Source organism: Synchiropus splendidus, chromosome 14 (genome assembly GCF_027744825.2).
Source record: "Synchiropus splendidus isolate RoL2022-P1 chromosome 14, RoL_Sspl_1.0, whole genome shotgun sequence".
NCBI lineage: Eukaryota > Metazoa > Chordata > Actinopteri > Syngnathiformes > Callionymidae > Synchiropus > Synchiropus splendidus.
This window is the reverse complement of record NC_071347.1, coordinates 9,528,283-9,547,379: the sequence shown is the minus strand read 5'-3', so window position 1 is coordinate 9,547,379 and position 19,097 is coordinate 9,528,283. Positions and strand designations below refer to the sequence as shown.

At 42.8% G+C, this 19,097-nt stretch overlaps 1 protein-coding gene across 1 annotated transcript in view; it reads right to left on the bottom strand.

Annotated features, from left to right (window-relative positions):
- Positions 1 to 19,097, bottom strand: part of LOC128770410 (mucin-5AC-like) — a 32,897-nt gene that overhangs the window by 1,454 nt on the left and 12,346 nt on the right. The window contains exons 31-46 of the mRNA XM_053884823.1: positions 6,763 to 19,068; positions 6,118 to 6,341; positions 5,146 to 5,317; positions 4,832 to 5,076; positions 4,508 to 4,691; positions 4,251 to 4,437; positions 3,988 to 4,166; positions 3,822 to 3,894; positions 3,609 to 3,739; positions 3,499 to 3,530; positions 3,181 to 3,349; positions 2,181 to 2,285; positions 2,058 to 2,098; positions 1,797 to 1,916; positions 1,059 to 1,160; positions 854 to 979 (exon numbers count right to left, since the gene is read on the bottom strand). Coding sequence (XP_053740798.1) covers positions 854 to 979; positions 1,059 to 1,160; positions 1,797 to 1,916; positions 2,058 to 2,098; positions 2,181 to 2,285; positions 3,181 to 3,349; positions 3,499 to 3,530; positions 3,609 to 3,739; positions 3,822 to 3,894; positions 3,988 to 4,166; positions 4,251 to 4,437; positions 4,508 to 4,691; positions 4,832 to 5,076; positions 5,146 to 5,317; positions 6,118 to 6,341; positions 6,763 to 19,068 — 14,396 coding nt within the window. The remainder of the gene's footprint in view (positions 1 to 853; positions 980 to 1,058; positions 1,161 to 1,796; positions 1,917 to 2,057; positions 2,099 to 2,180; positions 2,286 to 3,180; positions 3,350 to 3,498; positions 3,531 to 3,608; positions 3,740 to 3,821; positions 3,895 to 3,987; positions 4,167 to 4,250; positions 4,438 to 4,507; positions 4,692 to 4,831; positions 5,077 to 5,145; positions 5,318 to 6,117; positions 6,342 to 6,762; positions 19,069 to 19,097) is intronic.

Sequence of the window (19,097 nt, the reverse complement as noted above, 5' to 3'; positions counted from 1 at the left end):
CAAAATGTGCGTTGTCCAGTGCTGTATTTGAAATGAAATACGTAAAAATACACATTTAAACACCCAATTTAAGTAGATGGAGTCAGCATCCTGTAAGACTTTGGATTGAGGAAGACATATCAACTATTAATAAGTTAATTACACGCTTATTTGCGGTTAATAACCAGTTATTAAGGTGTTGTTTCGAGTGAACTTTGATCAGTCCAAGGAAAATATGGTCTGGCTTAAGAAATTGTGTTGTGATTCATTACAGACTATGTTGCTGACACATAAATGAAGAAATTGTTTATTTATGGTTATATGAAGTACGTTCCCTCATCTCAAGTGTAACCCAAGCTTCTTACTGGAGCCAGTTTTTTTAGACATTTATCAGGCCTCTACTGATCCGTGATCCTGCTTTTGTTACACTTAAGCATATCTTGCACCCAACCACCTGTGGTGGTCGGATTATGATTATTATTTTTATTATTATTATATACAGAGAGAGAGTCAAACCCAGTCAGAGAAGAGACAAAAAATATCAAACAAAAATACTACTACATCTAATAATGAAGTGCATCAATTTAATTTGAAGAAATCATTCATGTTGAACCTTGACCTTTTGTAATGTTACCTGTTGGACTATTAATTAATTAAAAAAATATGTACATATATGAAAATAATCTAATTAAATGGCGGGATTAAATGAAAGCTGTTGTGATAAACCTTGCAGTGATCAGTGCATGAAGTGCTAAAAGAACCATTTTCTCGCTTCTAATCTGAGTTTTGTTTTCTATTTTTTTCATCATCAGCAAAGTCACAAAACGAACATAAATCTGTGTTAATGCTTCAACAAATTTGCCAGTGTACTCACAGGAATGCAGTTTTCTGGATCAAACGTACAACTGACAGTGCTTTCTATCAGGGTTATTTCACCATCGGTCATTGCACATTCAAAAACAGTGCAGTTGTCTCCCTCTGGTGACCAGGATTGGGATGGCTGTGAGAAATCACAGGGAAAATGAATTATAGCAGTCCATGCAGATTCAGAGAGTATGTTGCTATTGAAATGAACAAACCGTCAGAATTTTTAGCTCCTGAGAACCAGGTTTTCTGAAAACACAACTTGTCTTGTTACACGCTCCACAACATTGTCCTGGGTAGGGGACATTCTCGTACCCCTGTCAACAAATTGAAAATCTTTTAGCATCGGGTCCTCTTATTTGGTGGGACCCTCAGACACACATGACTGCAGCCCAACATCAGATTTCACACTCACTATAATTGCCACAAATTAAATAAAAGAAGGTGAAAAAGGAACTTTTGGATACGAGTTAGATCAGCAGTAAAGCTGGCGGAAGAGCCGAAGTGTGTGGATAAAACCTGCTAAAATATCAAGGATGCCATTGGCTTTACAATTAAAACAAAAACAATGGATCTTGACAACTAGAGCCTTGTACAGTACATTTGTGTGTATTGTTTTTGTACTGTTTTGCCCAGCCATGATTTGGTTCAGAGGTGGGAACGGATGTGACAGTTAAATTGGAGTAAAGTCTGCTGGGATCTCATGTTACGAATTGGAATGTGATCAGGATTAGTTAGTAAGTAATTTAATGTAAATATAATAACTACACTTTCACTGTATTTATTGACTACAATTAAGACTTAAATTGAGATTACACTATGTTAGAGAGCGATCAGTTCTAATGTTTACATTTACAAGAACACTTCTTGTTACAGCATTAAAAGACGTGTCTGTGGTGTTGAGCAGTGTCACATAGAGCAGTCAGCATGAATGAAAAATGTCAGGCGAATACCAGGCCGCATGGATGACACTCTATCGGAGAGCAGACTTCCCGATTCAACTTGGTCACTGGGTCTTGATCTTTGGTGCAGATGCATGACTCACACAGAGATTTGGAAAACGTCACACCAGGCTGTCACAAAAAAAAGACGTCAGAGAACCCTGTTTTCTTTAAATTGCCAAACAAAGAACATTTAAAACTTTGTGAAACAATACTTGAATTCACACTTGCAGCTTATTCAATGGTAACAAAGCCACACAGAATGCAACTTACTTTGAACTCAGTATTATTGAAGACGCATACACCTTTAGGTACTAAAAAGAAAACAAAGAAACACAGATAAATTCAAACACACAATGTTTTTTTTGGCCAGAAACTGAAGATACAAACACCTACCACAGGTGTGAGAGGGGCAGCAAGTGTCATTTGGAAATGAAACCTGCAGCTCAAATCCAGCCGGGCACCTTGTAGTCATCAGTGAGCACTGAGATCTGTCACATTCTGCAGAACCATGAAAAGCCATTCACACACAGCCCTTAACTCCTCACAACATATAATGAAACACTACAAGTCCTTTGGCCTAAATTTAATGTCCTTTAAAGTGACACTGACCACTGACCTACAAGTTAGTCTCAAAAATACATGTGAGATTGTGATAAAATTGAAGCATTAAAATAAATGAATAAATCCTGATATGTTTTTGCCATATTTCCCACCCCTTTCTGGAGACAGTTACATAAACAGATACATCTTCTGCAGAAAGCATGCCAAACTAGCTGAGTGTCTGTAGCTAAGTATTTTCACAAATTAAAAAGGATTTTCTGTGAGGCTTTCGTCTAAGCACAGTTGCACTTTGGCCAAAGTTCCTTTAATGGTGAATCTCAAGATTTTTTCAATGAAAGAAGCTGTGGGACGAAACCAGAACATACAGCTTGCACCAAGATGGAAGCAAACCTGCAACTCTCTCACTGTGAGGTGGCTGTGAGCCATTGAATTTGAAGTAGTCGTGGCTATGACATACATACATTTGTCTGTTCAAGTTACATGCGCTGCACATTTGAAACACCTTTATTCCAGTGTAATAACCATGCTGTCATTACTTCTGCGGCCTTGGCTTGTGTACAAAATAACTTGAAAAGTTACGGACAGATTTGGAGAGAAACTATGCGAAATGGGACGAGGAAAAAATGATCTGGATCGGGATCCAGGAATTCTGTTTTAGGATTCTTGAGAGTTAGGACCTTTTTCAGCATTTGAGCCAGCATTTGGATTTTATTTTTGAAGGATGCTTTGTCAGTGGGAGACTTTGTTGGAGAAGCTCAGCTTCAGCTGCTTGGGAGAGGTTTGCGCTCTCTGAGTGCATTTCTAGTAGAATTTCATGGTAGAATTAACTTACCACAGACCAGGGTCGGACAGCAGTCCACGAGTCGGGTCACCATCACCTCACCCTCATTATTACAGATAACAGGTTCCGGAGTTGAACATGTGAGGTTGGAGCACTCCACACCCATTGTGTCTCCATCACACACACACTGCTGACAGCCGCTCTGCCAGCTGTCCCCTGGCTGTTTGAATAACGACACAGAAGTATAAGCTGAGAAAAGCAAAGTATGATGCTTCGAGCTATGCTCCTCTACGTGTATCATCTGAAACACCCATTGATCCAAGTCAAGTTACATATATGCTCATGTGTAAAAGAAAAAAACAGACGTACTTGTTTGGGTTTTCCATCTGGCCCAGTGCAACCTGCAAAGAATAAAGTAATAAACATAAACCTCTGCTGTTTACAATAATCCAGTATTAGTTAGCAATGATACTACTTACAGGCTGTGACACACAAGTCAGAGCGTGAGGAGAACAGTGTTGTCCCTTCAGGACAGACACAGCCTTCGAAGTACACTTTGCTTCCACTGCTGCTACTGTTCTCGACTTGCTCCTTAAGTTTGTCATTATATCTACATTCAACAGAGAATAGCCGTAATCGTAAATACAAATATACTGACGACAGTATTCTTTGGAAAAAAAGATCGACTTCACCTGGCATTGCAAGTTGGTTCAGTGTCATGGTCAATACAAGGATTGTAGACTTTATTTCCTGGACACTTATATTCTATAAGAGGAGACGGAAAGCACGCGTTATGATTACAGTGAGTATTATTCTGAAAATACAGCACAGGTGTGAAGTAGTTGTGGAGTCTCATACCACATGTTCCGTTAGTAGCATTCCTCCAGTCAATACAGACAGAAGCTTCTCCACATAATTCAGCATACATCTCCAAACTGGAGCACCCAATCGTGGTGTTTGACATTCGGCAGGTATCATACTGACAAGCCATGTAGATCTGCTCTGGTCTGATTTTGCTGTGACATTTGTCAAATACCCTAACAATGAAAGAACAAAGGTTCAAAGTGTCTTTCCATTCTTGAGTCACTTTTTTTTTTTGTTTAGTGAGCATGAACTCTTACTTGCTCAGGAGGAGTTCACATAAATCCGACTTATTGGTACATGGCTCTGGACCCTTGGGTGGTGGAGTTGCACAATACGTCATATTTTTATCGGGAATTTGCCAGTGATCAGCCATATCACTGCACGACGCATTCATTCCACCATTTGGGAACCTGCAGTCGTTGCTTGCATTGTTGTCACAATTTCCTGGGAAAGACAAACATTGGATGTTGCCAAATTTGACTCTCACAGAATGACCAGATGGTGTTTGTCTCACCGCACTGTCCCGCTGTGTTGTTGTAGAAATGAGACGGTGGCAGTTCAATGGTGAAAAACAGGCCTTTGAAAGTAACAATTGCATGGATGGCAGGTATTCTGAGAACCAGTTTGACAGCAGTGCTGATGACACTGAAGTCTTTGTTGGAGTAGGCGGGGATGACCTGGGTCCCGTTAACCAAAGCCTGAACAAGAGAAAATATGAGGGAGGTCACATTTTTCAATTCAGCAACTCACTCAGCAGACTTCAACAGTGGAGTGGTAACATGCCCTTGAGTCTTCCCCTGGAATTTAACACCACAATGGCGATTGGCAGTTTATTTACCTTGAGCACTCCTTTGGTGTCTGCTCCGTGGGTTAAAACGATTTCATAGTTTTTGTAATTCACGGTTAATGCCTTCACACATGCTGCATCTCCACGAGCGTCGCAGTTCTCATTATCAATGGTGACGCTGAAGTTATATCGAGGAGCGACTTCTTGAACCAGCACATATGTGCAGTTTTTCTGATAGTTGTAATACTGGCCATCAAATGTTGTGTAATGAAGACCTCCCCAACCGCTGCAGATACCTGTGGATGAGCAAAGGGCACATTCATGTCACAGGATCGCCGTTGTTTAAATAAAATGCTTTCACTTACATTGGCATTCGTAATGGAAGCAGCAGCCGTCCTCATCATAGACTTTGACTGGTGGATATCCATTTTCACATCGGGGCACGGTGACTGCACCACAAGGCACGTGTGTGGTTCTCTCTTCTCCGTCGTAACATGTTTTGGTGACACATTTGTTTGGTTTCCAGGTCTCTCCGTGCTAAAGAGATTGATAATAACAATAATAATAGGAGTTGTGTGAAAACCACTACAGCATTAACAGTTAGTCATAGATTTGAGAATTTGTCTTTATTGAACATTAAAAGTCATGGTCAATAAACACAAAATTGTGATCAAATATTAAATATAAATGTAAATAATTGTCATGGCCAGTGTTTGTGTGTTTTGATTTTTGTCTCTTGCTATCTGTTTCCAGTTCCGGTCGCCCCAACCTGCCCCTTTCTCGACTGCTCTTCTTCAGCGTTGATAGTTCCAGGTGCTTGGATTAGTTATTTTGACTCCATGTGTTATTGCTCCCTGTATGTGCTTCTTCACTGTGTGACTGTTTGTTCTCCTTGGTGAGTGTTTTGTGACTCACATTTTCTGTTCTGGTTTTCTCCTCCTATGCATTTTTCGTCACGTGCATGCTTTTCACCACATGTCTCTTGCTACGTTTTTAATGTGTTGTCCTCAGTTCTCACAGTTTAAAACTTGATCTTGTTGTCCGAGTCTTCTGTTGTTAGGTGGCGGAATGCATTTGGATCTGTCTGTTTGTGCTGCTAACATGACAATAATACTCACTAAAAGTTAAACTACTTTTGAGGTTGTTGCAAAACAACAGAAAATTTCAATACAAAAGCTCTCAGAGATCACATACCTAAAAAAAAAAAAAAAAGAATTGCGAAGTGTCTCAATTTTTGCCTCCCTACCAAATGTTATAGTGAAGGTGAACAGGGTAACATGTATATGCAAAACTTTTAAATTCAAATAACCCAAAAATAAGAAACCTTTTGTCCTTACCTGTCTTGGTGGGACGAGGAATGAACAATTTTCAGGTGGGTGTGGTGATGTACAAATTGAAATAAGAGTTGTGGTACAGGATTGTGTAGCAGTTGTAACTGTGGTGGAACTTGGTGCGGTTGTGGATTGACAAGGTATAGAATGCTTGTCAACCACACAATCCACATTGCAGTATGCAGTGAAACACCATGCTTCTTCGTCAGTTTTGTTGTAAATGTAGCTACCTGACAGAGAAAAAAAGAAACATATCATTGCACAACATTGTATGACCAGAAAGTGTGAGGGATTCAAGGAGGTTAGTCTGTTTTGAGAATAACTTCATATTGTGGACTGGATATGGATAGAAACTTTGAGTTTGAATGAGTGACCTGGATCAGCGTCTGGATCAAAGATTTTTGAAAAAGGATTCTTTAAAAATGGGAGCGGGTACCATGCTTTGTATTTGTGCCATATTGGCATTTGAATCCAAGAATATTCTTTTGAATCATTGGGAGAATGAAAACTGCTCAGGGAAGGTTCACACTTTTCTAGTTAAGTGCTTTTGTTCATTAGTTGACTATATCCCGACTTTATGGCAATGGCTTGAAGGATAAACATGTACATATTGCGATAATGAGTGAGAGAAAATTGTATACGATGACTTACCAGGCGGGAAAGTCTGACCCATGTACACACAGGAGCATGAAGTAGTACTACGAGGTGTGGAGGAATGCAGAGTTGAAGCTACTTCTGAGGTGGTCAGTCTTTCTGTCGTGGAATACGTTGGTTTCATTGTAGTTTGTGATGTCGTACGGGTTTCCTCTGTGGTAGTGGGGATGGTAGTGAGAGACGTTGTTACAGTCAGCGTTGAAGATGTGGTGGCCTCCTTTGTTGATGACACAAATGGTGTGGTTGTTGTGGGAACAGATGATCCTGTCGTTCGGGTTGTGCTCTGAGATGTTTCGGTTGATGTAGTTGTTGGTCTTTCTGTAGTTTTTGTTGTTGTTGTGGTTTCACCGGTGGATGTTGTGGATTTAGTAGTTGTCGACGATGTTGGTTTGGAGGTAGATGACTCTGTCGTTCCGGTTGTGCTCTGAGATGCTTCTGTTGATGTAGTTGTTGGTCTTTCTGTAGTCTTTGTTGTTGTTGTGGTTTCACCGGTGGATGTTGTAGATTTAGTAGTTGTCGAGGCTGTTGGATTGGAGGTAGATGTGGACTTAATGGTAGTAGATGTTGGGGTAGGTGCTGTCAAACATTCAGAAAAGCAACATTTAACACGGATTTCATAATCATAACATTTATCTGTTAATACTTGGAATACTTGGTCTTTGTCGTAACAAATTAGGCCGAATGTCACGTCACATTTTACTTCCTGCCCGGTTTCATTGAAGGGTACTTTTCTGTCAACCTCCCTACATTCTATTTCTTCAGGGTGTCTGCAAGATCCTGGAACAGATTTAGCGATTTCCTCCAAGAGTTCAGCGTCTCCATCACCACCTTGTCCTGTGCTGTTATTGATCCAATCCGACCAATTACAAGAGATTGCACACTGCGTGGTTGTGGAGGTGGAAGTGGACGTGGTTGTGTGTTCCTTGGTCGTGGTAGAAGTTGTCACAGTCGGTGTTGAAGAAGTCGTGGCTGTTGATGATCCGAATGGTGTGGTTGTTGTGGGAACAGATGATCCTGTCGTTCCGGTTGTGCTCTGAGATGTTTCTGTTGATGTAGTTGTTGGTCTTTCTGTAGTTTTTGTTGTTGTTGTGGTTTCACCGGTGGATGTTGTGGATTTAGTAGTTGTCGACGATGTTGGTTTGGAGGTAGATGACTCTGTCGTTCGGGTTGTGCTCTGAGATGTTTCTGTTGTTGTAGTTGTTGGTCTTTCTGTAGTTTTTGTTGTTGTTGTGGTTTCACCGGTGGATGTTGTGGATTGAGGTGTTGTGGAGGCCTTCATGCTCGTGGTAGATACCTTTTCTGTGGTGGTGGACGTGGAAGTGGTTGTGTGTTCCTTGGTAGTGGTAGAAGTTGTCACAGTCGGTGTTGAAGATGTGGTGTTTTGAACAACCGGTGCAGTTGGTGGTGTGAACGAGGTGGTTTCCTCTGTTGATGATGTCAATGGTCTGATTGTTGTGGGAACAGATGATCCTGTCGTTCGGGTTGTGCTCTGAGATGTTTCTGTTGATGTAGTTGTTGGCCTTTCTGTAGTTTTTGTTGTTGTTGTGGTTTCACCGGTGGATGTTGTGGATTTAGTAGTTGTCGAGGCTGTTGGATTGGAGGTAGATGTGGACTTAATGGTAGTAGATGTTGGGGTAGGTGCTGTGAAACATTCGGAAAGGCAACATTTAACACGGATTTCATAATCATAACATTTATCTGTTAATACTTGGAATACTTGGTCTTTGTCGTAACAAATTAGGCCGAATGTCACGTCACATTTTACTTCCTGCCCGGTTTCATTGAAGGGTACTTTTCTGTCAACCTCCCTACATTCTATTTCTTCAGGGTGTCTGCAAGATCCTGGAACAGATTTAGCGATTTCCTCCAAGAGTTCAGCGTCTCCATCACCACCTTGTCCTGTGCTGTTATTGATCCAATCTGACCAATTACAAGAGATTGCACATTGCGTGGTTGTGGAGGTGGACGTGGTTGTGTGTTCCTTGGTCGTGGTAGAAGTTGTCACAGTCGGTGTTGAAGATGTGGTGGCTGTTGATGATCCGAATGGTGTGGTTGTTGTGGGAACAGATGATCCTGTCGTTCGGGTTGTGCTCTGAGATGTTTCTGTTGATGTAGTTGTTGGTCTTTCTGTAGTTTTTGTTGTTGTTGTGGTTTCACCGGTGGATGTTGTAGATTTAGTAGTTGTCGAGGCTGTTGGATTGGAGGTAGATGTGGACTTAATGGTAGTAGATGTTGGGGTAGGTGCTGTCAAACATTCAGAAAAGCAACATTTAACACGGATTTCATAATCATAACATTTATCTGTTAATACTTGGAATACTTGGTCTTTGTCGTAACAAATTAGGCCGAATGTCACGTCACATTTTACTTCCTGCCCGGTTTCATTGAAGGGTACTTTTCTGTCAACCTCCCTACATTCTATTTCTTCAGGGTGTCTGCAAGATCCTGGAACAGATTTAGCGATTTCCTCCAAGAGTTCAGCGTCTCCATCACCACCTTGTCCTGTGCTGTTATTGATCCAATCTGACCAATTACAAGAGATTGCACATTGCGTGGTTGTGGAGGTGGACGTGGTTGTGTGTTCCTTGGTCGTGGTAGAAGTTGTCACAGTCGGTGTTGAAGATGTGGTGGCTGTTGATGATCCGAATGGTGTGGTTGTTGTGGGAACAGATGATCCTGTCGTTCGGGTTGTGCTCTGAGATGTTTCTGTTGATGTAGTTGTTGGTCTTTCTGTAGTTTTTGTTGTTGTTGTGGTTTCACCGGTGGATGTTGTAGATTTAGTAGTTGTCGAGGCCGTTGGATTGGAGGTAGATGTGGACTTAATGGTAGTAGATGTTGGGGTAGGTGCTGTCAAACATTCGGAAAAGCAACATTTAACACGGATTTCATAATCATAACATTTATCTGTTAATACTTGGAATACTTGGTCTTTGTCGTAACAAATTAGGCCGAATGTCACGTCACATTTTACTTCCTGCCCGGTTTCATTGAAGGGTACTTTTCTGTCAACCTCCCTACATTCTATTTCTTCAGGGTGTCTGCAAGATCCTGGAACAGATTTAGCGATTTCCTCCAAGAGTTCAGCGTCTCCATCACCACCTTGTCCTGTGCTGTTATTGATCCAGTCTGACCAATTACAAGAGATTGCACACTGCGTGGTTGTGGAGGTGGAGGTGGAGGTGGACGTGGTTGTGTGTTCCTTGGTCGTGGTAGAAGTTGTCACAGTCGGTGTTGAAGATGTGATGGCTGTTGATGATCCGAATGGTGTGGTTGTTGTGGGAACAGATGATCCTGTCGTTCGGGTTGTGCTCTGAGATGTTTCTGTTGATGTAGTTGTTGGTCTTTCTGTAGTTTTTGTTGTTGTTGTGGTTTCACCGGTGGATGTTGTAGATTTAGTAGTTGTCGAGGCCGTTGGATTGGAGGTAGATGTGGACTTAATGGTAGTAGATGTTGGGGTAGGTGCTGTCAAACATTCGGAAAAGCAACATTTAACACGGATTTCATAATCATAACATTTATCTGTTAATACTTGGAATACTTGGTCTTTGTCGTAACAAATTAGGCCGAATGTCACGTCACATTTTAGTTCCTGCCCGGTTTCATTGAAGGGTACTTTTCTGTCAACCTCCCTACATTCTATTTCTTCAGGGTGTCTGCAAGATCCTGGAACAGATTTAGCGATTTCCTCCAAGAGTTCAGCGTCTCCATCACCACCTTGTCCTGTGCTGTTATTGATCCAGTCTGACCAATTACAAGAGATTGCACACTGCGTGGTTGTGGAGGTGGAGGTGGAGGTGGACGTGGTTGTGTGTTCCTTGGTCGTGGTAGAAGTTGTCACAGTCGGTGTTGAAGATGTGGTGGCTGTTGATGATCCGAATGGTGTGGTTGTTGTGGGAACAGATGATCCTGTCGTTCGGGTTGTGCTCTGAGATGTTTCTGTTGATGTAGTTGTTGGTCTTTCTGTAGTTTTTGTTGTTGTTGTGGTTTCACCGGTGGATGTTGTAGATTTAGTAGTTGTCGAGGCTGTTGGATTGGAGGTAGATGTGGACTTAATGGTAGTAGATGTTGGGGTAGGTGCTGTCAAACATTCAGAAAAGCAACATTTAACACGGATTTCATAATCATAACATTTATCTGTTAATACTTGGAATACTTGGTCTTTGTCGTAACAAATTAGGCCGAATGTCACGTCACATTTTACTTCCTGCCCGGTTTCATTGAAGGGTACTTTTCTGTCAACCTCCCTACATTCTATTTCTTCAGGGTGTCTGCAAGATCCTGGAACAGATTTAGCGATTTCCTCCAAGAGTTCAGAGTCTCCATCACCACCTTGTCCTGTGCTGTTATTGATCCAGTCTGACCAATTACAAGAGATTGCACATTGCGTGGTTGTGGAGGTGGACGTGGTTGTGTGTTCCTTGGTCGTGGTAGAAGTTGTCACAGTCGGTGTTGAAGATGTGGTGGCTGTTGATGATCCGAATGGTGTGGTTGTTGTGGGAACAGATGATCCTGTCGTTCGGGTTGTGCTCTGAGATGTTTCTGTTGATGTAGTTGTTGGTCTTTCTGTAGTTTTTGTTGTTGTTGTGGTTTCACCGGTGGATGTTGTAGATTTAGTAGTTGTCGAGGCCGTTGGATTGGAGGTAGATGTGGACTTAATGGTAGTAGATGTTGGGGTAGGTGCTGTCAAACATTCGGAAAAGCAACATTTAACACGGATTTCATAATCATAACATTTATCTGTTAATACTTGGAATACTTGGTCTTTGTCGTAACAAATTAGGCCGAATGTCACGTCACATTTTACTTCCTGCCCGGTTTCATTGAAGGGTACTTTTCTGTCAACCTCCCTACATTCTATTTCTTCAGGGTGTCTGCAAGATCCTGGAACAGATTTAGCGATTTCCTCCAAGAGTTCAGCGTCTCCATCACCACCTTGTCCTGTGCTGTTATTGATCCAGTCTGACCAATTACAAGAGATTGCACACTGCGTGGTTGTGGAGGTGGAGGTGGAGGTGGACGTGGTTGTGTGTTCCTTGGTCGTGGTAGAAGTTGTCACAGTCGGTGTTGAAGATGTGATGGCTGTTGATGATCCGAATGGTGTGGTTGTTGTGGGAACAGATGATCCTGTCGTTCGGGTTGTGCTCTGAGATGTTTCTGTTGATGTAGTTGTTGGTCTTTCTGTAGTTTTTGTTGTTCTTGTGGTTTCCCCGGTGGATGTTGTAGATTTAGTAGTTGTCGACGATGTTGGTTTGGAGGTAGATGACTCTGTCGTTCGGGTTGTGCTCTGAGATGTTTCTGTTGATGTAGTTGTTGGTCTTTCTGTAGTTTTTGTTGTTGTTGTGGTTTCACCGGTGGATGTTGTAGATTTAGTAGTTGTCGAGGCCGTTGGATTGGAGGTAGATATGGACTTAATGGTAGTAGATGTTGGGGTAGGTGCTGTCAAACATTCGGAAAAGCAACATTTAACACGGATTTCATAATCATAACATTTATCTGTTAATACTTGGAATACTTGGTCTTTGTCGTAACAAATTAGGCCGAATGTCACGTCACATTTTAGTTCCTGCCCGGTTTCATTGAAGGGTACTTTTCTGTCAACCTCCCTACATTCTATTTCTTCAGGGTGTCTGCAAGATCCTGGAACAGATTTAGCGATTTCCTCCAAGAGTTCAGCGTCTCCATCACCACCTTGTCCTGTGCTGTTATTGATCCAGTCTGACCAATTACAAGAGATTGCACACTGCGTGGTTGTGGAGGTGGAGGTGGAGGTGGACGTGGTTGTGTGTTCCTTGGTCGTGGTAGAAGTTGTCACAGTCGGTGTTGAAGATGTGGTGGCTGTTGATGATCCGAATGGTGTGGTTGTTGTGGGAACAGATGATCCTGTCGCTCGGGTTGTGCTCTGAGATGTTTCTGTTGATGTAGTTGTTGGCCTTTCTGTAGTTTTTGTTGTTGTTGTGGTTTCACCGGTGGATGTTGTGGATTTAGTAGTTGTCGAGGCCGTTGGATTGGAGGTAGATGTGGACTTAATGGTAGTAGATGTTGGGGTAGGTGCTGTCAAACATTCGGAGAAGCAACATTTAACACGGATTTCATAATCATAACATTTATGTGTTAATATTTGGAATACTTGGTCTTTGTCATAACAAATTAGGCCGAATGTCACGTCACATTTTACTTCCTGCCCGGTTTCATTGAAGGGTACTTTTCTGTCAACCTCCCTACATTCTATTTCTTCAGGGTGTCTGCAAGATCCTGGAACAGATTTAGCGATTTCCTCCAAGAGTTCAGCGTCTCCATCACCACCTTGTCCTGTGCTGTTATTGATCCAATCTGACCAATTACAAGAGATTGCACACTGCGTGGTTGTGGAGGTGGACGTGGTTGTGTGTTCCTTGGTCGTGGTAGAAGTTGTCACAGTCGGTGTTGAAGAAGTCGTGGCTGTTGATGATCCGAATGGTGTGGTTGTTGTGGGAACAGATGATCCTGTCATTCGGGTTGTGCTCTGAGATGTTTCTGTTGATGTAGTTGTTGGTCTTTCTGTAGTTTTTGTTGTTGTTGTGGTTTCACCGGTGGATGTTGTGGATTTAGTAGTTGTCGACGATGTTGGTTTGGAGGTAGATGACTCTGTCGTTCCGGTTGTGCTCTGAGATGCTTCTGTTGATGTAGTTGTTGGTCTTTCTGTAGTCTTTGTTGTTGTTGTGGTTTCACCGGTGGATGTTGTAGATTTAGTAGTTGTCGACGATGTTGGTTTGGAGGTAGATGACTCTGTCGTTCGGGTTGTGCTCTGAGATGTTTCTGTTGTTGTAGTTGTTGGTCTTTCTGTAGTTTTTGTTGTTGTTGTGGTTTCACCGGTGGATGTTGTGGATTGAGGTGTTGTGGAGGCCTTCATGCTCGTGGTAGATACCTTTTCTGTGGTGGTGGACGTGGAAGTGGTTGTGTGTTCCTTGGTAGTGGTAGAAGTTGTCACAGTCGGTGTTGAAGATGTGGTGTTTTGAACAACCGGTGCAGTTGGTGGTGTGAACGAGGTGGTTTCCTCTGTTGATGATGTCAATGGTCTGATTGTTGTGGGAACAGATGATCCTGTCGTTCGGGTTGTGCTCTGAGATGTTTCTGTTGATGTAGTTGTTGGTCTTTCTGTAGTTTTTGTTGTTGTTGTGGTTTCACCGGTGGATGTTGTAGATTTAGTAGTTGTCGACGATGTTGGTTTGGAGGTAGATGACTCTGTCGTTCGGGTTGTGCTCTGAGATGTTTCTGTTGATGTAGTTGTTGGTCTTTCTGTAGTTTTTGTTGTTGTTGTGGTTTCACCGGTGGATGTTGTAGATTTAGTAGTTGTCGAGGCCGTTGGATTGGAGGTAGATGTGGACTTAATGGTAGTAGATGTTGGGGTAGGTGCTGTCAAACATTCGGAAAAGCAACATTTAACACGGATTTCATAATCATAACATTTATCTGTTAATACTTGGAATACTTGGTCTTTGTCGTAACAAATTAGGCCGAATGTCACGTCACATTTTAGTTCCTGCCCGGTTTCATTGAAGGGTACTTTTCTGTCAACCTCCCTACATTCTATTTCTTCAGGGTGTCTGCAAGATCCTGGAACAGATTTAGCGATTTCCTCCAAGAGTTCAGCGTCTCCATCACCACCTTGTCCTGTGCTGTTATTGATCCAGTCTGACCAATTACAAGAGATTGCACACTGCGTGGTTGTGGAGGTGGAGGTGGAGGTGGACGTGGTTGTGTGTTCCTTGGTCGTGGTAGAAGTTGTCACAGTCGGTGTTGAAGATGTGGTGGCTGTTGATGATCCGAATGGTGTGGTTGTTGTGGGAACAGATGATCCTGTCGCTCGGGTTGTGCTCTGAGATGTTTCTGTTGATGTAGTTGTTGGACTTTCTGTAGTTTTTGTTGTTGTTGTGGTTTCCCCGGTGGATGTTGTAGATTTAGTAGTTGTCGACGATGTTGGTTTGGAGGTAGATGACTCTGTCGTTCGGGTTGTGCTCTGAGATGTTTCTGTTGTTGTAGTTGTTGGTCTTTCTGTAGTTTTTGTTGTTGTTGTGGTTTCACCGGTGGATGTTGTAGATTTAGTAGTTGTCGAGGCCGTTGGATTGGAGGTAGATGTGGACTTAATGGTAGTAGATGTTGGGGTAGGTGCTGTCAAACATTCGGAAAAGCAACATTTAACACGGATTTCATAATCATAACATTTATCTGTTAATACTTGGAATACTTGGTCTTTGTCGTAACAAATTAGGCCGAATGTCACGTCACATTTTAGTTCCTGCCCGGTTTCATTGAAGGGTACTTTTCTGTCAACCTCCCTACATTCTATTTCTTCAGGGTGTCTGCAAGATCCTGGAACAGATTTAGCGATTTCCTCCAAGAGTTCAGCGTCTCCATCACCACCTTGTCCTGTGCTGTTATTGATCCAGTCTGACCAATTACAAGAGATTGCACACTGCGTGGTTGTGGAGGTGGAGGTGGAGGTGGACGTGGTTGTGTGTTCCTTGGTCGTGGTAGAAGTTGTCACAGTCGGTGTTGAAGATGTGGTGGCTGTTGATGATCCGAATGGTGTGGTTGTTGTGGGAACAGATGATCCTGTCGCTCGGGTTGTGCTCTGAGATGTTTCTGTTGATGTAGTTGTTGGACTTTCTGTAGTTTTTGTTGTTGTTGTGGTTTCCCCGGTGGATGTTGTAGATTTAGTAGTTGTCGACGATGTTGGTTTGGAGGTAGATGACTCTGTCATTCGGGTTGTGCTCTGAGATGTTTCTGTTGTTGTAGTTGTTGGTCTTTCTGTAGTTTTTGTTGTTGTTGTGGTTTCACCGGTGGATGTTGTGGATTCAGAAGTTGTCGAGGCCGTTGGATTGGAGGTAGATGTGGACTTAATGGTAGTAGATGTTGGGGTAGGTGCTGTCAAACATTCGGAAAAGCAACATTTAACACGGATTTCATAATCATAACATTTATCTGTTAATACTTGGAATACTTGGTCTTTGTCGTAACAAATTAGGCCGAATGTCACGTCACATTTTACTTCCTGCCCGGTTTCATTGAAGGGTACTTTTCTGTCAACCTCCCTACATTCTATTTCTTCAGGGTGTCTGCAAGATCCTGGAACAGATTTAGCGATTTCCTCCAAGAGCTCAGCGTCTCCATCACCACCTTGTCCTGTGCTGTTATTGATCCAGTCTGACCAATTACAAGAGATTGCACACTGCGTGGTTGTGGAGGTGGAGGTGGACGTGGTTGTGTGTTCCTTGGTCGTGGTAGAAGTTGTCACAGTCGGTGTTGAAGATGTGATGGCTGTTGATGATCCGAATGGTGTGGTTGTTGTGGGAACAGATGATCCTGTCGTTCGGGTTGTGCTCTGAGATGTTTCTGTTGATGTAGTTGTTGGTCTTTCTGTAGTTTTTGTTGTTGTTGTGGTTTCCCCGGTGGATGTTGTAGATTTAGTAGTTGTCGACGATGTTGGTTTGGAGGTAGATGACTCTGTCGTTCGGGTTGTGCTCTGAGATGTTTCTGTTGTTGTAGTTGTTGGTCTTTCTGTAGTTTTTGTTGTTGTTGTGGTTTCACCGGTGGATGTTGTGGATTGAGGTGTTGTGGAGGCCTTCATGCTCGTGGTAGATACCTTTTCTGTGGTGGTGGACGTGGATGTGGTTGTTTGTTCCTTGGTAGTGGTAGAAGTTGTCACAGTCGGTGTTGAAGATGTGGTGTTTTGAACAACCGGTGCAGTTGGTGGTGTGAACGAGGTGGCTTCCTCTGTTGATGATGTCAATGGTCTGATTGTTGTGGGAACAGATGATCCTGTCGCTCGGGTTGTGCTCTGAGATGTTTCTGTTGTTGTAGTTGTTGGTCTTTCTGTAGTTTTTGTTGTTGTTGTGGTTTCACCGGTGGATGTTGTGGATTCAGAAGTTGTCGAGGCTGTTGGATTGGAGGTGGATGTGGACTTAATGGTAGTAGATGTTGGGGTAGGTGCTGTCAAACATTCGGAAGAGCAACATTTAACACGGATTTCATAATCATAACATTTATCTGTTAATACTTGGAATACTTGGTCTTTGTCGTAACAAATTAGGCCGAATGTCACGTCACATTTTACTTCCTGCCCGGTTTCATTGAAGGGTACTTTTCTGTCAACCTCCCTACATTCTATTTCTTCAGGGTGTCTGCAAGATCCTGGAACAGATTTAGCGATTTCCTCCAAGAGCTCAGCGTCTCCATCACCACCTTGTCCTGTGCTGTTATTGATCCAGTCTGACCAATTACAAGAGATTGCACACTGCGTGGTTGTGGAGGTGGAGGTGGACGTGGTTGTGTGTTCCTTGGTCGTGGTAGAAGTTGTCACAGTCGGTGTTGAAGATGTGATGGCTGTTGATGATCCGAATGGTGTGGTTGTTGTGGGAACAGATGATCCTGTCGTTCGGGTTGTGCTCTGAGATGTTTCTGTTGATGTAGTTGTTGGTCTTTCTGTAGTTTTTGTTGTTGTTGTGGTTTCCCCGGTGGATGTTGTAGATTTAGTAGTTGTCGACGATGTTGGTTTGGAGGTAGATGACTCTGTCGTTCGGGTTGTGCTCTGAGATGTTTCTGTTGTTGTAGTTGTTGGTCTTTCTGTAGTTTTTGTTGTTGTTGTGGTTTCACCGGTGGATGTTGTGGATTGAGGTGTTGTGGAGGCCTTCATGCTCGTGGTAGATACCTTTTCTGTGGTGGTGGACGTGGATGTGGTTGTTTGTTCCTTGGTAGTGGTAGAAGTTGTCACAGTCGGTGTTGAAGATGTGGTGTTTTGAACAACCGGTGCAGTTGGTGGTGTGAACGAGGTGGCTTCCTCTGTTGATGATGTCAATGGTCTGATTGTTGTGGGAACAGATGATCCTGTCGCTCGGGTTGTGCTCTGAGATGTTTCTGTTGTTGTAGTTGTTGGTCTTTCTGTAGTTTTTGTTGTTGTTGTGGTTTCACCGGTGGATGTTGTGGATTCAGAAGTTGTCGAGGCTGTTGGATTGGAGGTGGATGTGGACTTAATGGTAGTAGATGTTGGGGTAGGTGCTGTCAAACATTCGGAAGAGCAACATTTAACACGGATTTCATAATCATAACATTTATCTGTTAATACTTGGAATACTTGGTCTTTGTCGTAACAAATTAGGCCGAATGTCACGTCACATTTTACTTCCTGCCCGGTTTCATTGAAGGGTACTTTTCTATCAACCTCCCTACATTCTATTTCTTCAGGGTGTCTGCAAGATCCTGGAACAGATTTAGCGATTTCCTCCAAGAGTTCAGCGTCTCCATCACCACCTTGTCCTGTGCTGTTATTGATCCAGTCTGACCAATTACAAGAGATTGCACACTGCGTGGTTGTGGAGGTGGACGTGGTTGTGTGTTCCTTGGTCGTGGTAGAAGTTGTCACAGTCGGTGTTGAAGATGTGATGGCTGTTGATGATCCGAATGGTGTGGTTGTTGTGGGAACAGATGATCCTGTCGTTCGGGTTGTGCTCTGAGATGTTTCTGTTGTTGTAGTTGTTGGTCTTTCTGTAGTTTTTGTTGTTGTTGTGGTTTCACCGGTGGATGTTGTAGATTTAGTAGTTGTCGAGGCCGTTGGATTGGAGGTAGATGTGGACTTAATGGTAGTAGATGTTGGGGTAGGTGCTGTCAAACATTCGGAAAAGCAACATTTAACACGGATTTCATAATCATAACATTTATGTGTTAATATTTGGAATACTTGGTCTTTGTCGTAACAAATTAGGCCGAATGTCACGTCACATTTTACTTCCTGCCCGGTTTCATTGAAGGGTACTTTTCTGTCAACCTCCCTACATTCTATTTCTTCAGGGTGTCTGCAAGATCCTGGAACAGATTTAGCAATTTCCTCCAAGAGTTCAGAGTCTCCATCACCACCTTGTCCTGTGCTGTTATTGATCCAGTCTGACCAATTACAAGAGATTGCACACTGCGTGGTTGTGGAGGTGGACGTGGACGTGGTTGTGTGTTCCTTGGTCGTGGTAGAAGTTGTCACAGTCGGTGTTGAAGATGTGGTGGCTGTTGATGATCCGAATGGTGTGGTTGTTGTGGGAACAGATGATCTTGTCGTTCGGGTTGTGCTCTGAGATGTTTCTGTTGATGTAGTTGTTGGTCTTTCTGTAGTTTTTGTTGTTGTGGTTTGGCCGGTGAATGTTGTGGATTGAGATGTTGTGGAGGCCTTCGTGGTTGCTGATATTGAGGAGGTTGGCACTGCCGTTGGCGTTGTTGTTGTAAGTTTAGTTGTTAAAGGAGTTGACATCCTTGGAGTTGTCACAATGGTTGTCGATATTTCTAACGTAGAAACACAGAATGCATGTAAC